The sequence below is a fragment of the Oncorhynchus nerka genome, linkage group LG7, assembly GCF_034236695.1.
Source record: "Oncorhynchus nerka isolate Pitt River linkage group LG7, Oner_Uvic_2.0, whole genome shotgun sequence".
Taxonomy (NCBI): domain Eukaryota; kingdom Metazoa; phylum Chordata; class Actinopteri; order Salmoniformes; family Salmonidae; genus Oncorhynchus; species Oncorhynchus nerka.
Genome location: NC_088402.1, coordinates 17,863,450 through 17,883,760, shown reverse-complemented (window position 1 = coordinate 17,883,760; position 20,311 = coordinate 17,863,450). Strand labels below are relative to the sequence as shown.

At 40.6% G+C, this 20,311-nt stretch overlaps 3 protein-coding genes across 4 annotated transcripts in view; all 3 read left to right on the top strand.

Moving 5' to 3' along the window:
* The first annotated feature begins 1,588 nt into the window (after positions 1 to 1,588).
* The window catches only part of LOC115131269 (homeobox protein Hox-A3a-like), a 35,932-nt gene continuing 17,209 nt past the window's right edge, over positions 1,589 to 20,311 (top strand). Inside the window, exons 1-2 of one of the 2 annotated variants that reach the window (XM_065020265.1) lie at positions 1,589 to 2,879; positions 10,921 to 11,025. The gene's annotated coding sequence lies outside the window, so the exon portion shown is untranslated. Of the gene's footprint in view, positions 2,880 to 10,920; positions 11,026 to 16,511; positions 16,689 to 20,311 lie in introns of those variants that run through there. The other variant, XM_065020266.1, reaches the window with a different exon arrangement.
* Positions 6,232 to 10,304, top strand: LOC115131272 (homeobox protein Hox-A5-like). Its single transcript, XM_029662853.2, is given in 4 exon segments — positions 6,232 to 8,223; positions 8,226 to 8,274; positions 8,276 to 8,556; positions 9,223 to 10,304. Coding segments are annotated over 4 exon segments (852 nt in total). The 5' UTR covers positions 6,232 to 7,958; the 3' UTR covers positions 9,480 to 10,304.
* LOC115131275 (homeobox protein Hox-A4-like) lies at positions 17,326 to 20,194 on the top strand. Its single transcript, XM_029662857.2, has 2 exons — positions 17,326 to 18,542; positions 19,036 to 20,194. The coding sequence occupies exons 1-2, from the start codon at positions 18,128 to 18,130 to the stop codon at positions 19,359 to 19,361; spliced, it is 741 nt and encodes a 246-aa protein (XP_029518717.1). The 5' UTR covers positions 17,326 to 18,127; the 3' UTR covers positions 19,362 to 20,194.

The following is a 20,311-nucleotide window of genomic DNA, read 5'->3' as shown; positions in this document are numbered from 1 at the left end:
CAACTCAGAGAACGTAAACAAGGATGGTGATGGTAATCCGGTAAACAACGGACAGTCCAAGACCCAGGAGGCAGAGCAAGGAGACTCCCCGTCTGCGGGTGTGGCATCAGAAACCCCTACAAGAGAAGGAGATGGCGACGTAGAGGCTATTAATGAAAGAAACACTCCATAAATGTTTGTATTTGTCAAATGTTAAAGATGTATACTCTCATAGAATCGACACACTCTGTTCATCATGTTTGTTTATCAATTTAGAGATTAGTAAGGATTGGTGAAACGACTTGCAGGCTGAAGTTGAGAAGCACTTATTTATTGTACTGTATACAAGCTAGTGAAACACTGTCTCTAGCAACAAAAGGCATACGTCTATGTGCACATGAAAAGGAACGGATACTACCTATTTACACTATAGTATTATTATGAAAACTCAATTTGATCTTTGAATGTAGAAAAGGCATACTGTAAATGTTATTCAATAATACAAATTATTGGTTGGGAACTATTAGATATTTTACTACTGAAATAACATTCCTGAACAGAGAACTACCTAATGCGACAGTTAATTCCAAGCAACTTCCGAATTTAGCCTACCTCCAATTTGAATTGACTTAGACAAAGGGACCTTTTCGCATTCTATTTGTTTCTATTTCAAATGGAAATAGATGCAAATGTTGCGTAAAAGTGCCTTTGTTGAATCAACTAGCGAATATGGCTTTAACGTTTTTACTGTCCCTTATTCTCGTTATATTGCACTGCTGTAGCTGTTACGGTTTGACGTATTCCTATAGCTTATATTTGTGAGAACTTATCTTTTGGGGCCATGTAGAGATTGTAATACATATTCGCATGATTCCAATACCCTACCTCAGAGACTACAGACCTATTCGGCTACTGCTGTATCACTGAATTTCAATACTGTATAACTTCTTGTATATGTGTGAAATTGAAGTCTTTGTAAATACTGTGACGTCGTGTTGTTAGTGTATTTTTGCATCCTCTTATACGTCAATCACATTTTTGGTGGATGTGAGTGTGTCTGCTTGCATGTGTTTGTAGGCTATTTGCAAATTAGGGAAATAGTGTGTTTGTTTTATCTGATCAAATGAATACAAGAGAACTGCTCCAATGTTCAGAAATAACCTATATGCTCCCTCCACATCTCTGCTTTGACTCGGAGGTATTCGTATTTTGACATTATGCAAGACACAATATGAATCCAATAAAAACAAAAGCCCTCAGTTTTGAAAATAGCTTCGTAACGAATTTCCTGTAGAACAACATTACATTTATACGAACTTTAGATTTTTTTTTAAGAAAGCACATATAGTCAACATGCCAAAATAGATGGTATTAGCTTAAATTATGCATGGATGAAAATACTTGTCTTAATTTTTCACGTTCATTTAGTTCTACATTTCTTTTTATATGACAATAAATATTGACAACACTAAGCCTACAAATTATACTATTACATAACACACTATCTGGCTCATTCAGCAGGAAAAGTGAAAAGAGCTGATGAAACCCATGACACGTGTTTAAAGGAGTAGTCCATTATTTTACAACTTAATTTGAGATGGTTCCTCACCCTGAAAGTAGAAAGTGCAATCCATGGTTCAGTTTCCTGTAAACAGCTTGCTACACACACCACAAGTTAACAATCATTGGAACTGATGGGGGCATGTGAGCATGTTTTTTAAAATATCCAAAGCACCTTTAAGTAACATCAAACTAAATATGTAACTGATTAGAATTGATTTCAGGTGATTTTTACCTTCTTTTTTAAAACATGCTCACATGCTCCTTTAACTGCCATAGACTTTTAGCTTGTGGTGGCTAAGGTTATCTGAATTTTGTAGTGGCTGTTCAAAGAAACTGAACCATGGATTACAGTTTATCTTTGCCCATAGACTACTTCAGGGTGAGGAACCATCTAACATCAAGTTGTAAAATAGTGAACTACTCCTTTAATAAAGAGGCTAAAGCAGTGTTTCGAAAACTCGGTCCTGAGGACCCCAAGATGTGCATGTTTTGTTTGTTGCTCTAGCACTACACAGTTGATTCAAATAAGCAAAGCTTAATCATGACTTGATTATTTGAATCAGCTGTGTAGCGCTGCTTGGGGTCCTCTTGACTGAGATTGGGAAACAATGGGCAAAAGTATGCTAACTATGAGGACATGAGACTGGACAGGCTGTGTATGTGCAGCCTACTGTGTAGGGGAAATGAATGTTGAATGTTTAACTGTGCATTCCCCCTCTTTCTGGTAAGATGGCGCCTAGCTCTGAACTGCCCCTTCTCCTCTCTCTCCATCTCCCCACCCGCTTTCCCCCTCTCTCCTCTTGCTCTCCCTCTCTCACTAGGTCATAAATCTGTTGTTGTTTATGAAAATGTACAAAATAGCAATACAGCTTTAAGAGGCTCCTCCTTTTCCATTGGTCCACACTGGTCACATGGCATGGAGCCGTGAACATGAACTTTTTTATATATAATTTTCCAGAAGAGAACGTCACTCATTTAACAGCCTGTGTCTGCCACACAACCTTTTCTGTACTGTAAAAGCTTTTGCTCCTCAATGTCATTGTTTATGTATTTTCGTCATGGGTAATGCTGTTTCGCTTGAGTTGAGTTTTGTATTATGCAGTGGCAAAGAGCAGTGTCCCTTTCTTGGAACCGGACGGTTTGGATTCATTACCGTCGTTCTCGGTTTGGCACAACGGATTGAGTGGGAGCGCGTCGTCGCCTGACCCCGGGGGCTCGTGGATTCGTCCAGGGACCCAACTGGCACAACAGGGGATCTTCCCCGGTCTACCTCGCGCCAACTGCACCTGTCCGTCCTCTTCTCGTAACATCCCCACGCACCATGAGACCTGAACACGGTAAGAATACTTGCTTATCATGATTATGATTTTATATGATTTGGGAATCATTCATTAAATAAAGTGAGCATAAAAATAAAAACAAATACCATCACTATGCTTGTCTAGTATTAAAGTGTTGACTATCAGAAGATTGGTTGGAGTGTTCTAGGCTTCGTTAAAATGGGTTTTCTCTCCGATAATTTGATAGGATATGGTCATAATTTGCATGATTATTTATGATCATTGTTATGGTAGTTGATGTGGTCTCTGGGCTTGACCTATATAATTATGTCATTCAATATTTGTGTAGCCCTATGCATTTTCATTATGAGAACTTCAATAACTTATTAGCATGCATGTATGATATTTGTGTTTTCTTTATTTGTTGCAATTTGAATTGGGTGGTCTGTCGGCAGCTGGGTATTGGGACTGGAGCCAATAGGCTATTCTCTGTCGCCCTCTTGTGGTCTTCGTTTGGTTCCCATTTCGCCATTTTCAGTCTACATGGTTGTGTCAGCACAGTTCAACCACAACACAGTGCTGTTGTCTAGCACGAATCACAATCAATGTGTATCTTGTGTTGCAGTTGTGTTAATCTATATACTGTATGCTGTATAGGACCGCGTGCAATGCCAGGGTTGTGGGTTCGATTCCCACAGGGGACCAGTAAGAAAAAGTCAGCCTCGTTTTATAGACTAGAAGAAACATAGCAATCGAATATCCGGGACACTCACATTAGTATGATATGTTTAGTTTGGTATGGTTACATAACACAGAAGTTTACTTGAAGCAATAAATGAAAGGAGGATGGATAGGTGGGGTATAAGGCAAATCTCTAGCAAACCGAAGGTTGCGTGTTCGAATCTACTACTTTGCAAATACATAACATATTAGTTAACCTAGCTAATCTTAGCCACCTAGTTAACTTTAGCAACTTTTGCAATTCGTAACATATCATACGAATTTGAATTTGTAACACATCATACGAAATGAATGACTAATTAATACATACCATACAAATGTAACATATCATACTAATTTGAGTGCCCCGGATTTTTGTTTACGGTGTTACGTTTACTTCCGAGTCCAGGAGGAAAATGTGTGCACTCACTACTCTAATTCGCTCTGGGTAGTGTCTGCTAAATTACTAAAACGTTTATAATGTATACTATCTTATATTAGCTTAATCTAGAGTGTTCTTGTCTTCCTCTCCTGTTTTCTACCCCAATGAGGTAACATCAGCACCACATCACAGAAAGAATACCCTCATCAATGACCCCTTCATCTCGATATTGTGCATACCTATAATAATTATAAACTTTATAGCAACACAAATAAGAGTGATGTGATATTGTGCTGTTCAGTAATGGCATTGGCACTGTCATGTAGGGCCTGATAGCTGGAATTGATTGTTGTGAATTACTGTATATGCTTGACATTTTTGTATTGGACGTATACGAAATTTAAGTTAATCCTTCCTATTTTGCCCGGCTCAAAAGCCTACAGAATAGAATATAACATTTAAGGTGTGGTCTACAAAAATGTCCCAAAGAATGATAAAACACCAAGACTTGTTGACAAATGAGTATACCAAGAAACAAATTCAATCATTATGAGCCATAGACTAGAAACGAAATACACTTTCGCTTAAAATGGGGTTCTGATTAGGACAACAGATAGTCAGTGTTCTTTACATAAGATCTCTGTATGTCACAGACAGACACCATTCATGGGACCGTAGATGATTACCTCAAAATTATGTCACAGAATAGAACCTGAGACCAAAGCGTCACAATTGATATGGCAAGACTATTACCTCAAAATACTGACACAAATAAGACTCTGAGAGACCAAAACGTCACAATTGGCATCAATACCAAAGAAGGAGTACAGCACAATAGCATACTGCTGTATTGCATTTTAATAATGCGTGTGTAGTTGCTGTGTCAGTTTGCTTAGTTTCCTTCGATGAGTTTGCGTCTATTACAAGCGAATCTGTTACGGTTCACCTACCCGTTGAATTTGTGTTTGTAGTGTTCCATTTAACCTTAGCGTCTCCAATTGAATACCATCGTCGAGATGTGCAGTGGTAATGCAACCACTCGAGTGGACATTAGAAAATGGCCTTGCTGCGGCTACACTGCACTATACAAAATCTAGGGTATCTGAAATGCATGCAAATTGATCAGTTTAGGCTATTGCGCGTGTAACACAGCCCATGTAGCTAATTACATCTATGAGCAAATAAAACTGAAGCGTCGTGAAATTTTACTCACTCATCGATCAAGGTTCGGATCTGAATTTCAAATATTTGGCCTTTTACGGTCTGGGAAGCATGCGCTCCCCTCGCTTATGTGCGCCGCTAGCACGCACACCGATTGCCGAATCCTGACGCTTCTACCAGATGCGGACATTAGTCTTGTTCGTTTTTTCTAGACTTTTACCTTTTCCCTCACTTTACTCTCCCACTTCCTGGTTTGCCCCTTGTCCCCTGGGTGGGATAATTTCTTGGGAACTTTGTTTCTATTGGCCATTGATGAATCAGATGTTAGCTCTTAGGCTCTCTCTCGCTAACAACCTATTTAAAACCTCAATCAAAAACACTCCTGGCCATTATAAAGCACATAACCTATCCTCGCTCCTTCCAACATCCGGAGCATGTTTGAACGCGTTCTCTCAAACTATCCCTGAAAGTCAAGACCCGGGCTCGGATAGAGGGCTCCTTCATACACCGCTGTACACATCTGGTCCTGAGTGCAGATTGTTCCTCGGCTCCTGCGGTGCCTGAAGGGGCCATATTACCTCTGTGAGTCTGCATCCTTCGGACAGACACGCATACGTATCCATCACGCTGTTAGTGCCAGCGTGGGGCGTTGTGTAGCCTAAATATGGGTTATCGTCTTTTGGGGACTATAGGACCGAGAGGTCCAATGGACTATGGATAACCAGAGCCTACTCCTGTAAAACTGGTTGCAACTGGCCGTCGCGAGCGTGCCTGAGTGTCCAGTAATCCATATGGAGTGCACTATTTTCTGCTAAGTAGACGGAATGAGCAGTATCTTTTGTAAGGCTAAATGTTTTTAAAATGCTGTTGCTCTGCCCTGACCTGCAACAGTTACTTCTATTTTAGGTACAGGTGACCTCTAAGTTACACCAACTAATCAGCAACTCCACACCGATTAACATGATTTAAAACCGAATTCTGCTAAAATAATGTAGTAATATGTTTGTTATTGCCATTGCTTGTTTTGAGCGTCCAGTTGTATTACTTCTGCTGTTATACTGATAGGGCTTTCTTCGTATCATATACTTCTGCTGTTATACTGATAGGGCTTTCTTCGTATCATATACTTCTGCTGTTATACTGATAGGGCTTTCTTCGTATCATATACTTCTGCTGTTATACTGATAGGGCTTTCTTCGTATCATATACTTCTGCTGTTATACTGATAGGGCTTTCTTCGTATCATATGTCGAACCTCATTTTAGATTGTCATTATGCGGTGTCTTATCTTTCTATTTTGAAAACTTGACAAGACTAATCTGAGTTGAAATAGAGTCCTATAGCCTACTACATTCGCGAGTCCTATAGCCTACTACATTCGCGAGTCCTATAGCCTACTACATTCGCGAGTCCTATAGCCTACTACATTCGCGTCCACTCCGAGGACATTATCTATAGGTGTGGGGAAGATGCCGAGAGAGGTCAAGGGAATTCATTTCACCTAGGTATGCATATGTCCATGTAAAATACACTAAAATTCCTAAACCAAGAAATCCTGCTGCTTCCCTCTATTGTCAGACATCATTTAAAAATATATATATTCTAAATTCCCTTCTTCTCTTACTTTGATTTTCATTCATTCTTTCTTCATCGAATGCGAACTTCGTGTGTTTAGATTCCTTTCGAACGATATTGTGCTCCTCGTTTTCCTGTTCTTAAATTGACTTAAGTTATCCATATTGGCAAAAAATATATAATGACAATAAAATGGATATTATTGTTTCGCTCTAATGTCTGCTAGAGCTTAGGCTATTAATTTGGAACCGCAGCAAAATTTTACGCACGTACATTGAACCAATTTAAACATCACATTGACTTAATTCAGGCAATTTTTGTTGATCAAAACGTGCTTTATTCACGTTAAGTATTTATGGAATTTCAATCGAGGGGTAAATAATTGTCTAATAATACTATTGTACGGTAGCTTACTTTCTGTCATCTTAAAAAAACGAAACAGTAATTCATTTGAAGTGCCTAATTTCTGAGAGCATCTAACAATTTTAGAAATAACGGTTGATCTGTAGGTTGACCAAGCTGTTCACACCATTAGCCTGAACTAAGGAGGATATTCATGCAAATATAGATTTTTCAAGGGTTGATTACTAAAATTCAAAGATTTGTAACATGCTTTAACGAAATATTCAACTAAATGTAAGGTGCTAAATGTAAGGTGCTAGACAATTTTAGGCTAGTTATGTTGTTTTGTAGGCCTACTGTACGTGTTTTATTCCCAACTATAAGGATCATGTTTAATGTTGAATTTCTTTCTGTACTCTGTGTCAGTGGAGAGGTTGTATATTCACTATTCAGTGCGTTTCTTGTTGTATTGTTTGGGAAGGCGTTTGCCGCAATGGTCGTTAACCTCTGAACGACCCTGTTCAGAGGCCACGCCTCAAACACCGTCGCAGGCAGTGCGAGATTGTGGCCGGAGGATGGCGCGCAAGGACAATCCAAGAGATGCAACCCGGGCCCCGCGAGCGCCCTGCCCAGGCGCACTCCCAGGCGCGCGCTCATAACATCCCACCCAGATTTCCTACTTGTGCACGAGTTTACCTCTGGAGGTCATCAAGCAGGATTTACGACTGGTCAACAAAAGCACGTGATTCTCAGCCGTAACCCATATTTGGGTGCCTACGTAAGAGAGAATCAAGTACACGTTCTACTCATTTCCCTAATTCATCATAAATTGTGCAAGGGTGCTATAGAAGAAGCAAAAGCATCAAGAGCCACAAATCAAGCACACACGTTACTATTTTCTCCAAAAATAAAAACAACAAATACCTGCGAAACAACAGTATTTGAATAGTCAATCAATGAGCTCCTATTTTGTAAACTCATTCTGCGGTCGCTATCCCAATGGCGCCGACTTCCAGTTACATAATTATGGAGACCACAGCTCAGCAAACGACCAATACAGGGACTCAACGACCATGCATTCCAGCAGGCAAGGTTATGGTTACAACGGGATGGACCTCACTGTCGGTCGCGGTAATGGGCACTTTGTGGCCAACGAGCGGGCACAGGGCTACTCCCCGAACCAGTCGGCGGCGGCAACAACGTCCTCCGTCGAGCCATCCAGGTACACCCAGCCCGCGAGCGCCACTGGGACGGCGCCCCTCTCGCCTGCACCTGACCCGCTCCGGTGCTCCTCCTCTGTCACAAGCTCGTCTCCGGTCAGCGAGTCTCAACCGCAACACCGAGCCATAAAGAACTCCATAACTATCCCCTGCGCGACCCCGAGCTCGAGTTCGAACGGAGGCACGCTGTTGAACCAGGAGTGTGTGTCGAAAGCCTCCCCCCTCCTCGAGGAAGATAAGCCCGCTGGAAGAGAGCAGACAACTTCCCAACATTTCACCGACGGTGCCCAGCCTCAGATCTACCCCTGGATGAGGAAACTGCACATAAATCATGGTAAAATAGCTTTACATGTTGATTAGGTAGACGTTTATGTTTATGTTTTGTACTTGTCGTGGACATGACGTCCTATAGCCATTTAAGCTGTGATTGTTGCCATTTTCGATGGTAAAAAGTATTTAACCGAATCATCCCATAAGAGAGAAATAATATGTATTTGATAGTAGTAATGGTTAAGCGGTGTAATGGCGAGATTTACGCCACCTGTTCACCTGTATATTTGTACCCAAAGCGTTGGAAAATAATTCAACGTGGCATGAAAACAGAACATTTTCATGTTACCAAAATGCAGGAGGTGAACATTTTGTTTAAATATAGGATTTTCTTTTGCCATAATTTTGTATTATTCTAAATGTTTATAAGACAAACTTTTGGGAATTAATTGGCACTTCCACTACATTTTATGGTGTGGGAAAGGTGAATAGTGTTTATGTGGACTGTTATATGTGGACTGAGCTGCATCGAAGTGTGATCAAGAATAAAGTACATTTTCTACTATATAATAATCATTGCATAAAGCGTTAGTAAACATTATTGATCAATAAAAAATACATGTCCTTGCATTGTTGCCAGGTAAACCTGCATAAAGAATTAGTAAACATTGTTGTGTACGTTGCTATTTTGATTATGAGTTTATTGTTGCGTCCTGTGTGTTACCACCAGACAGTCTCACTGGACCAGAGGGGAAGAGGGCGAGGACAGCATACACGCGCTACCAGACCCTGGAGCTCGAGAAAGAGTTCCATTTCAACCGGTATCTGACCCGCAGACGGAGGATCGAGATAGCGCACGTGCTCTGCCTATCAGAACGCCAGATCAAAATCTGGTTCCAGAACAGAAGGATGAAGTGGAAAAAGGACAACAAACTGAAAAGCATGAGCATGGCAGCGGCAGGGGGTGTAGGGTACCACCGTCCCTGATATTTGGTTCCCCGATGAGCTCTAATAAAATAATACAAAGCTTGGGAGAACTTCCATTCATTTTTACATTGCGAAAGACTTTCCGATGGCTGTTTTGGGACAGTGAACATGCAGTTGTCCAAACTCCTGCCTTTTCAAAAATACTTTCCTCTATAGTTATATTTATTTTGACCGTGATAATGCTTGTGTGAGTAAAAAAATAAACATTCTGTACATTGTTTGTCTTAGAGAACAAACCAATGGGAAATACATTTTTGTTAACTTATTTCTTGTTCAAAATAGAATAAACTCGAAGTTACAGCAAAAAAGTCCATTAACTATCCAATAAAAGTTGTGTAGCCTATTGCACTTGTAAAACAGTATAGAAACTCGAATAATTAATGAGTTGATAAAAAATGGTGTTGCTTTTGTGTATAGCCTTTGTTTTATATGTTAGTATGTATTTATTTGTTCAATATATTGTACCAAACTTAGATAACTTGTTCCTTATTGTAGACAGACGTATAAGCCTTACGCGATTGTTGTGCGTTGTGAATACGTGACGGGACCGCAGTTCTGACCCATTGCGTGTAGCTGTGCCTTTATATCCTTCTTTTACACGAGCTACTGTAAATCTGGTCACCTGGCGCAGCTTCTTAGAATGTGTGTTTCTTGTACGTTCCCCTCTATGTTGGATGTGAAGGATTCCATAGTGGATCCCATTGCCTAAGTCTATAGCTTCATCGTGTATACGCTTTTTGTAAATGTTTTTAAAGAATGACTGGAAATTGAAAATAATATTATAGTGATGATGCTGATTATAATAAACTTTCTACTGGAACGACAGAGACTGTAAATGATTTGTTATTTCGATTCTTTATCTTACTTCTTCATGTGCCTCACGGTAAAACGAAAGTGTGTATGTTTTTGTAAGGTTTTTGTTGTTGAATGTAAAGTTTTTAGGCCTGCAGTAACTCGTTTTTTTCTAGGTCAAGACTATAGGCCTTTCACTCCATTGATTGCAATTAAAACTTTAAAAGTTCAACTTTTCTAGCTTAGTTCCAAGGTCGAGAAAATCAACAGGTAGCCAAATCTATATCTGCACACTTTACTCACCTTTGTGCGTAGGGACAAAGCGGGTCCTTGCCAGTGACCGGCTCGAGGGGCTCTGCGTCCCATCTGCTCGAGCTTACTACTATCAGAGAATCAGTTCACTTTTCGAAACGTAAACTTTATTAGGCCGGTTCCGGCTCCCTGACATTTGGGTGCCAAATGAATGGGGGTTTTGTCTATGAATTAGATCGTAAAAATCATCCGGAGCGCGGCCAGATAGGCTCACTGGCCATAAACTGTCACGTGGTGGCCATTAAAGTAAGTTTTATGGTTTTGGGGAGTTGACAGTATATTGCACATAACATATAATCGCACTGACGCGAGGCTTCGTCTGACTCTCTCCTTGCAGGCTGTAAGTGTTCCTTGACCGTTACACCCACTCCTTGCTCACCAGAACGCCTCGCGATGGACCCTGCATGCCGGACGCACACGAGAAGACAGCTTCTGTCTCGAGGTAAGTTTCTGCCTCTATTGCCCTTGAGTAGCCTGTAGCCTTCCATTCCCTTGGCTCTGAACAGCCACCCTGTTTGAAACAGAATTATGATTGTATTCGGACGCGCTATCTGTCCATATTAGCCCATTACGCTAATTTGTCAGTGGTGCTGAGCTGAATCCTGGTTTCTCTCGGCAGATGTTGGCCAGGGTTGGTTCAGGCTCATGGATATTTAATTGCTTCCTTCCTAGTGTAACTAGTTTCCCTCCATCTGTGGTGTAACTCATAATACGTTTTTGCATGTGGGATAATTATGCTTCTGTCCATTCCTTTTCCTTTTTAATTCGTGTTTTTTCACTTCCTGTATTACACACGGGGCTTCTTTGGACTCTTCATAGCCATTAATGTGCTGGACAAGCCATACAGCTATTTGAGCTGTTTTATGGTGTTTCCAATGTCATTGCTAAACTGGAATATGTTTGTGTACGGTACTCAACTATCATACAACCACTTTTGGGGTAAATTTAGCTTTTCAATCTGTGTAATTGTCAAGTTAGGCACAGGTTCTACACTTTGTTTGAAGCTCTAGGTGTGTCTTTGGTCAGGTTTCCTCATGTGTTCCAAACTTGTTCAAATGGTTTAAGACAGCCAAACACACTGTAGAGTAAACACAATAGAGGACAAAACACAGCAGGGCCACACTTGGAAAGGAATTCCGTTTTGCGTCAGCCATGTCATTTTGTGTTTTTGGGTTGTAAAGTTCAGTTGGAGAGTGTCACTCTTGCTTCATGGTGACCTCATGGCACAGATTGGGCGCGTGCGTCCGGGCCGACATGAACACTCAGATACCAATAAAGCTTTGACTTCTATGTGAAAATGTGTCACAAGTGTTGGTCTGACTTTGTAACGCATTTGCCCAATCACAATAGTTTCCTTTAGATTGAGTATGTTTTCGTTTTCTAGAAAAATGTCTCTGCATCATCATTTCTTATTAAGTAGGTTGTAGCCTAATTAATTTTTCGTTTTTCTTATAGTGTAGATTTTGTTTAGGCCTACTTGTGGCGACAGTCTTGCGATAAGGTGTGTGCTGATGAGTGACTAGTATGGGCTTGGTCTATTTGCTGTGTATAACAGTGCTTTGGTGTGTTCGAAATTCTGGATTTCTGACTCAATTTCCATTGTTGTATGTTGCTCTTATGTATTTGCACAGATTGCAATTACGCCCAATTAGAACGAAACTGGTGCTTACAGGCACCTCATAACTTTCCCCGTCAGAGGTGTGAATTCAATTTTAATATATTTCACATCAGAAAACGAATTGCAATGAAAAGGGTTTATATAGAAACTAAACCCTCAAAGTATAATATGTCAGTACGTAGATGGAATTGAAACCCTGAATCATCTGATGATTTGAGGTGGGTTGATCCCCGCTCCCCCTTCCCCTAACAGTCGACATAGAAGATTCCGTCGTGTAAACAAATAGCCAATGCAATGAATTTTGACTTCATTTCCATTACAGTTGTATGGTGTAGAACATGAAAGAGAAACCGTTATTCTATGCCAAAATTACACCGTTGTTACACATAAAAAAATCAAAATCGGGGTCCTAGGCAGACAATGCCAGGCAGAAAAAAATGAACCATCCCCCGTGCGCGGTTCACCGCGAGGTCAGCCATAGCAGCTAGATAAATCTGCATCCTCCAACCACCAGCAGAGCTCGCTTTAGGCCAAGTTCAGTGTCACCTGCAGCCAGCTGCGGAGAGGGGGGGAAACACACACACACAAATACAATAGTATGATAGGACGCACACAATACTTGACCGGTTTGCTTGCCTTATTACACATTGCAGTGAAGTAATATAATTTGCATATTGCATTAGTTTATTTGGAGAGCCTTTGGGGCATTTTAGCAAAAACACTAGGCCTATGTGAGGCAAGGAGAGATAAAGACTCACACAAAAGTATGAAGGACATTCATCCCTGAGCGGTTTGCTTGTATTAGTGATGTTGTATAGTGATGTTGTACATTAGTGATGTTGTACAGGGTGCATTGTAACCAACACCCACAGTGAGACAATACAGAGATACAACTACAGTTATTATATTATAGACCTGCCTGTTATATCACTAATTATGATTGTCGTTAGACTAATTACAGTAATGATAACAGAAATGGATATATTGCAAATCAAGTTTTCTTCCCAAGCAGCCAGACACCTCGCCTGGGCAGCACAGCCTCGCAGGGGTGGGACTGATGATCTCGATATAGCGGGGGAAGAGGAGGAACATTTGGGGTCAAAAGTTTACCCGCTGAACAAGTCTCCCGTCATCTGTTCAGCAGGGGCCTGATGCCAGCGTTATAATAGCGATCTTGACTCTCCACACAAAAGATAGAATAGCTTTGAATTACATATGTTTGACGGTGCACTCCAGGTGAACCCTGAAAGCAGGGCGACCCCGAGTTTGGGACCGAGGGGAGTGGACCCCCGTCCGTCCCCAGACCCAAGATTGAGTGGCGGCATTTTATTAGGGCGGTTGATTGGTGAACTTCCTTTGAATAAATTGCATTGGATATGAGGGAAACATTTGCATTTTGAGGATTGATACTCTTACCCCGGTCACAGGATGATGGGTAGACTATGCCCACAGCCCCCCAAATGGAGCCCCCGGACCCCTTTAAAACATGTAGTCTTTCTCTCCTTCTGCTGAGGAAAAAGTCCTGTTTTTAGCCTTTACAAAAAATTATCCAGAAGGTGATTTTGGTTACAAACAAAGAATATGTTTATTTTATAATGAGAACAGCCAATTGTTATTAGTAATAACAAAATATCATTCGTACTTAATTGGGTTTTGAAAACGCATTAGGATATAGGCTGTAGCCTCTAATGGCGGATGGATCTGCATAACAGGATCGAATCGCCGTTATCCTTTCCCGTAAAGTTGTGAAAATGTGAGATCAAGCCTTATCTTATTCTACATTAAAGTGTGTAACCCAACGTGTTTCATGGAGATCATTTAAAAAATATATGCACCTCTATTGTAATAGATAGAATTTGGTTTAAACACACTGCTAAATGTAACATAGGCCTTTTCTCTTAAAGCTCACATAAAAACGGTGCACTCGAAATTGTGAGATCCACCGTAGCCGTGTTAGCAACAATTTATTCTCGAACTTGTCATTCACATTTCGTTTAGGCCACAAACAAGTGGCCTATTATACAATAGCCTAACTATTGGTAATTCAGTGTCTTCGTTTATTGCAAAAGAGTCAAGAGCCAAAGGACTAATATGATAATTGGAGGCGTCTTTATCATAAAGAAATAAAGAAATAGCCATTAGCCACTCAATGTTTGTGGCTCCCACAAGTAATCTTTATGTTATAGGAGATAACGCATTGGGTTATGGCACCGTTCTAACAACTGTCTATGAAAGAAGATATAGTATATTTTTTGTCGTATAAGCTTAGAAGAAACGGGTTGGGCAGAATAGTACGCTATGATAACACAGACCTAGTAAGGCCATGTTGTTCAACACTTGTGTGTATCTACAATCTACATAAAACACTCACTTGATGCAGTTACATTTGCTTTGATATATGTCCCATTTTTAAGAAGACAACTTCAACAAAATGTTGAATGCAATCATACTATTTCATCCACCCATCTTCCTCTGAACCTGGTTAAATGTGCGAGGAGCTCTGTGGGTGGCATTCAAAATATACATCTATAGCTTCCTTCTTACACACCACTCCCAATATATTCTTGATTTCAATATGTTGCATTATCAAAACCTTACCTTAACCGCCTCGTGAATACTGAGGGAACATTGTCCTCCTCCTAACAGACAAGGGATCTAGCAACCATATGTGATCAGTCACTATCGTCAGAGCACTTTCTTATTATCTGAATTTACAGTACAGTGTCAGTATGATATATGTTCGTTATATATGGGAAGGACCGAAAGAGTGGCAATCTACTTCTTTCACTCACAGTACCTTTCTAAGTCAATAAATAATAGGCCTAATTATTTCTTATTCACAACTAGACTTTTTTTTGCTCTTTTGCTAATTAACATGGATGTTTTTGAGGATTTTGATTTGGAATAATTGTTACAGAAACATTTCAATAGCTTGATTGATACCATGCAGGCCCACATTTCTTATTCGCTTCTAATTTTTTAAATCGTAAACATCCATTCGTGAACGTCAGTATTTCCACCATAAAAGGTAAAACACTGAATGTGGTTGTTTGAATAGCATATTTCAGTCGTTTCAATTGTTTATCAGATCATAACGTTTGCCACTCACACACACTCACACACAGTTGTGTTTACATTTCGCCTGTTTCAAAACTCCAAAAATAAAACAGCATCTCGAAAGAACTAGTTTCTCAACTGAAGGGAATTAAGGGAATTGAACATCATAAATCAGGATTTTTACAGTTCATGAGTTTTTATCATGCAAAAATACTTGTTTATAACGCATTCCAAATTGAACGTTTCCAAACCTGTGTATAACACACACACACACACACTATAGTATAGCAACAAATAAATTGTAAAAGTCTGTAAAGGATTACGGACCCTTTAAACTGTCGCTCATTCAAGGGTACTACGGCTAGCGAGTGGATAATAGCCAATCCTGCCCGTATTTATGTAACACTTATATAACACACTAGAGTGGACATTTAGATATCAAGTCAAGTATTCTTACCGTGAACATTATGCTGATAGATAGACCCTCAGGTGGTCTTGGTTACATTCTGGAGGCCAGATCCTCAACAACAAAAAAGATTCCCCTTGTCATTCACGATGAGTTACAGGTGTAAAATACACTCAATTGTAATATAACACCTAACAACTTTGGCTATTTAGATGCTTAAAAGGCCATATAGGCCTATATCTGACTAAAATGAAAATCCCATAGCGATGGCTTACACATACAAAGCTTGTTTGAACAGGAAAAACATGAGCCTAGGTGAGAAACATTAACAGAAGCCTAACAGTGTGAAACAAATTCAACACATATACATATTTATACTATTCTAAAGAAAACCTTGACCAGGAGACACCGAAACTTCCGTTTAGTTGGCTAACATTACCTACAGGAGTGGCACAGTCGACGCAAGGCTTTTTCAGATGTACCTACGCTTTATCGTGGGTTTTGTACTGGTTTTTAAAAATATATTTTTGGGGCGCTGTTAGGTGCTGACCGGTGCTAAGTGCTCCGTAATCTACCCAGAGTCGAGTAGACCCTGGAAAACCGAAGTCCAAGTCCGGGGTGAGCTTCAGGTCACTGCGTCTAACAAATATGAAAATGTCGCCTCGTTGGGGAAGGGCACGCCTTGTTGTTTAACAAAGACTGTCAATGGGCAAGATTAATCAGAAACAACATAGAAACGGTGTCACTTTGGGGTCAGAGAGAAGTTATCGCTGTTTAGGGGGCGAACAGAAAGGGGGAGAGAAAAAAAATAAAGCCTTCAATATTTCCGAAGTTTTGCATCCCCTTGCCACCGCACACCCGGCCTTCTTCACGTAGACGGTCGCAGACACCTTCCGTAGTGTTGCTCGTGCGGTTGAGCTGGCTTCCTCACGATTTTCACCTCTGATTTGTAATAGTGAGCTGGAGGGCGAACAGGTCTTGGAGATGGCAATTGACGAGATACTGATGGCACAGAAGAGATACGGTCAGGGATGCTTCTACTATAAACTGTATATAATTGCACTTTTGTCATAGTGACATTTTGTCATAGTGAAATGAATCGAGAAGTGTGTTTGGTTAATTTTAGCCTACATGGTCATGATATTTTAAGGTGATGTCTTAAATATAGTTATTTTAGTTGTAGTTGTTTTTTTCAGTTGTTGTAGTGGTTTTACGTATTAATAGTAGGCATACACTAAATGTATTATTATTATTGTTATTATTATTATTATTATGCCCTTAGTTTTGTTGCTGATCTGGTGTCCAGCTCAATAGTTTAAAACGCTGCACAAATGATGGGTGTTTTATGTTGAATCTTGGAGGAAAGTGAACAGCGTAATGTATGTATAGTAAAGATACTATATCATACCACAGGTTAGTTACAGTCAATCACAGTCATTTGCTTCACAAAATGACTCGTATTAGACCTATCTTCGTGGTTACTAAAATGTGCTTTAGTAGTAGAATATGAGTCTGTGGATGTGCATGTGCATGAACCCTCACCTTTGTTTTGAGTTGCTACAAATTTCAACACAAATGTTAATTTCTCATCAACTAACACTACTCATGTATAGATTAAGTTACTCTAGATAAGAGCATCTTCTAAATTACTCAAATGAAATGAAATGAAAATGAGAACCTTTGGCCATGTCAAAATCACTTGTCTTATTTGGGCCTGCTATTCAGTTGCCATCTTGTATCATCATATGAGAAATGTAAACTATTTGATGGTATCCTTCACAAACATTTCTTAAATTAAAATGCTGAGTTTTCCTTAGTTTTAATGACTGAATATGATCATGAGAGGTGCGTAACGGCGCACATGCAATGTTTTCAACCTTGCTTTGTTTTATTGTCGTTCAAATCAAGTGAGATACAGATTTACAGATTTACATTTTATTCACGGAATTATCAACTCAGAATTGACTAGAATGGAAATAATTTTGGACAGCAATGGACTGGAAATGAGCTCCAATGTCATCTTTGCCAGAAAAGAGAGCAGTTACAGTTTGCTTATTTCCAAAGAGCCCATCCTTTTCCTGTGCAACAGTAAGATATACCCAACATCATCATCACCATCATCTCCTCAAGGCCGTGGTTTAATGTGGTTTACTGCTAAATAAAGGGTTTATTTATTCTAGTTTAGGCTATGTGATAAACAAGTGAGTTGATCGTTTTTTTCTTGATATATTTTGATTTAATAAGGAAAACACAACGTAGGCTAGTCGGAGCAATTTTCGTTGTGCCAATGCCAGGCTTTCCATTGGTTCCTGTTTACATGATGCCCACAGGAGACGTGGTGATTGGTGGCGGTTTACACGTGACCAGACAACTTTGTACATTTGACAGAGAGTAGGAGGGTTTGGTGGAGATCAGAAAAACGACAGCACGATAAAAATTAGTATTGTTGCACTTCACAAATTAATGATCATGAGTTCGTATTTGATAAACTCGAACTATATCGAACCTTCCTTTCCTCCATGCGACGAATATCAACAGAACGGATACATCCCCGCCCCTACTGAGTACTACGAACGGCCAAAAGATTCGGGCTTTCCCCATCATGACGAGGCGTCGTATCCGAGGTCAAACTACACAGAACCGAGCTACGACTACGGTAATGTCCCCAGTAATGGACTCGACGATTTTACCGACAGGCATCAGGCACAACCTCAGCCCATTGCCCAGAACCATGGCCCTCGCCTCAACCCAGTCCCAGACAGCGGTGTGGTGGAGGACGTCAGCAAAGACTGCAGCCTCGCTACTGAGTCTTATCCCGGTGCACAGAAGGGCAAGGAACCGCCGGTGGTCTACCCCTGGATGAAGAAGGTCCATGTTGGTGAGTTATCGCCACGTTTAAATACCGGAACCACTGAGCAAGCCACCACTGGAACGTATGCACGCCCATTGAGGCAGCACTAGTAGCACCCCTTACAATGGCAATTTACGACCATCGAGCAGCGGGGTCGGTAATTAAGAACCCCTCGTAAATTTTATTGCCTGCCGGGGCCATGAGGTCTTTGTTGCTTTTTAAACCAAACTACCTCCATGGCTGGACCCCAGCCAAAATGTAATATCCAGCCCCGCTGATTTTGTTAATCATTTTCCAAGGCTTGATTTGTCCCTGGATGCGAGCGCTTGTACACATGGCGTCTCCAAATTAAGGTACTTCTACGCAACAGAAATCAAGGGGAAACCCCCACAAAACATCGTAGGCTTTATTCCCCCATTAGACTACCAACAAGCCTTTATGGAGAATAACATTTGTAATGTGCCAAGTGAAGATAACACCTGCTTGATTGTATGTGTGTGTGCTTGCTTGCTTTCTCCAGTCAATGCTAGTTACAGTGGAGGAGTGCCCAAGAGGTCCCGCACTGCCTATACCCGCCAGCAGGCTCTCGAGCTGGAGAAAGAATTCCACTTCAACCGCTACCTGACCCGACGCAGGCGCGTGGAGATCGCGCACACGATGTGCCTTTCCGAACGTCAGGTGAAGATATGGTTCCAGAACAGAAGGATGAAGTGGAAGAAAGATCATAAGCTTCCGAACACCAAGATCCGCTCTGCGAGCTCATCCTCGGGAGCCCAGCAGCAGCAGCAAATCAAAACTGGCACGCACCAGCAGCTCGTTCCCACGCCTTGCGCCGCGACCCTATAGTGATGGAACCCTCGCGCCAAACCAACAGACTGAGAATGGCAAACAGAACACAGAAACGGAATTTTGTGGACCGATTCTCGAGTATGTCCCCTATGGTATTACCCCCTTCTTGGCTTTTGGGCCTGTCACCTCCTTTCAATACCCTTTCCCCTCTCAACCTCAACCTCCTCTCTCCGTTTTTTCGCTCTCTCCTAATTTTTTAGCTCGAAATCCGCCACTTGCTGCCCATGATGGCAACTGAAATGTATTTGTTTATTAAGACAGAAGGATAACTCACACTCGAATGTATCACAGGACTTTGGATTATATGTATCATTGCATAGAATGAAAATAAAAGAGAATGAGACGAGAGATAAGTGAGGCCTCATTTTTATTTTTGTTCTATGCAATAATTTTGTTTATTCTCATGGAAATATATACTTGAAAGGAAAACGATGTTTTAGGAAAGCTCGGGGTGCCCGTCTGAGACCTCTCAGCAGGCTTAGAATGAGACAGTGTCAGAGTTAGGGTTTAGCTCGTGATGTGTGAGTGAGTTGGTTTACTGTTGAATGTATTATTAAGTCGTGTAATGTCCAGGTGACTTTCACCCCTAATGAGTATAGACAAATCATAGCAAAGGCACAATACTGAATCCATTTTGTAGGCTAAAAAAGTCAACCTCGTTTGTTTGTTTGTTCGTGTAGCCGTGTAGAATAGTTTGTCCATATTTTGTGGTGTGCTCTAAACTGTGAATATTTGTATATGTTGTCTGATTAATGGACGTTGTAATAATGTATTGTAATTTAGGCCCATGCAAGAAACTGTTCCCGTGAAATAAATATGTACTTAAATTATATGGCTGGTTTGGATATGATATTGTAGGATATTTCTGAGTAATATGCATTGAAATAGATTAAATGAATGAATGCTATGGTAACAATACCATAGCCTATATGTCAAAGGCGGCACAA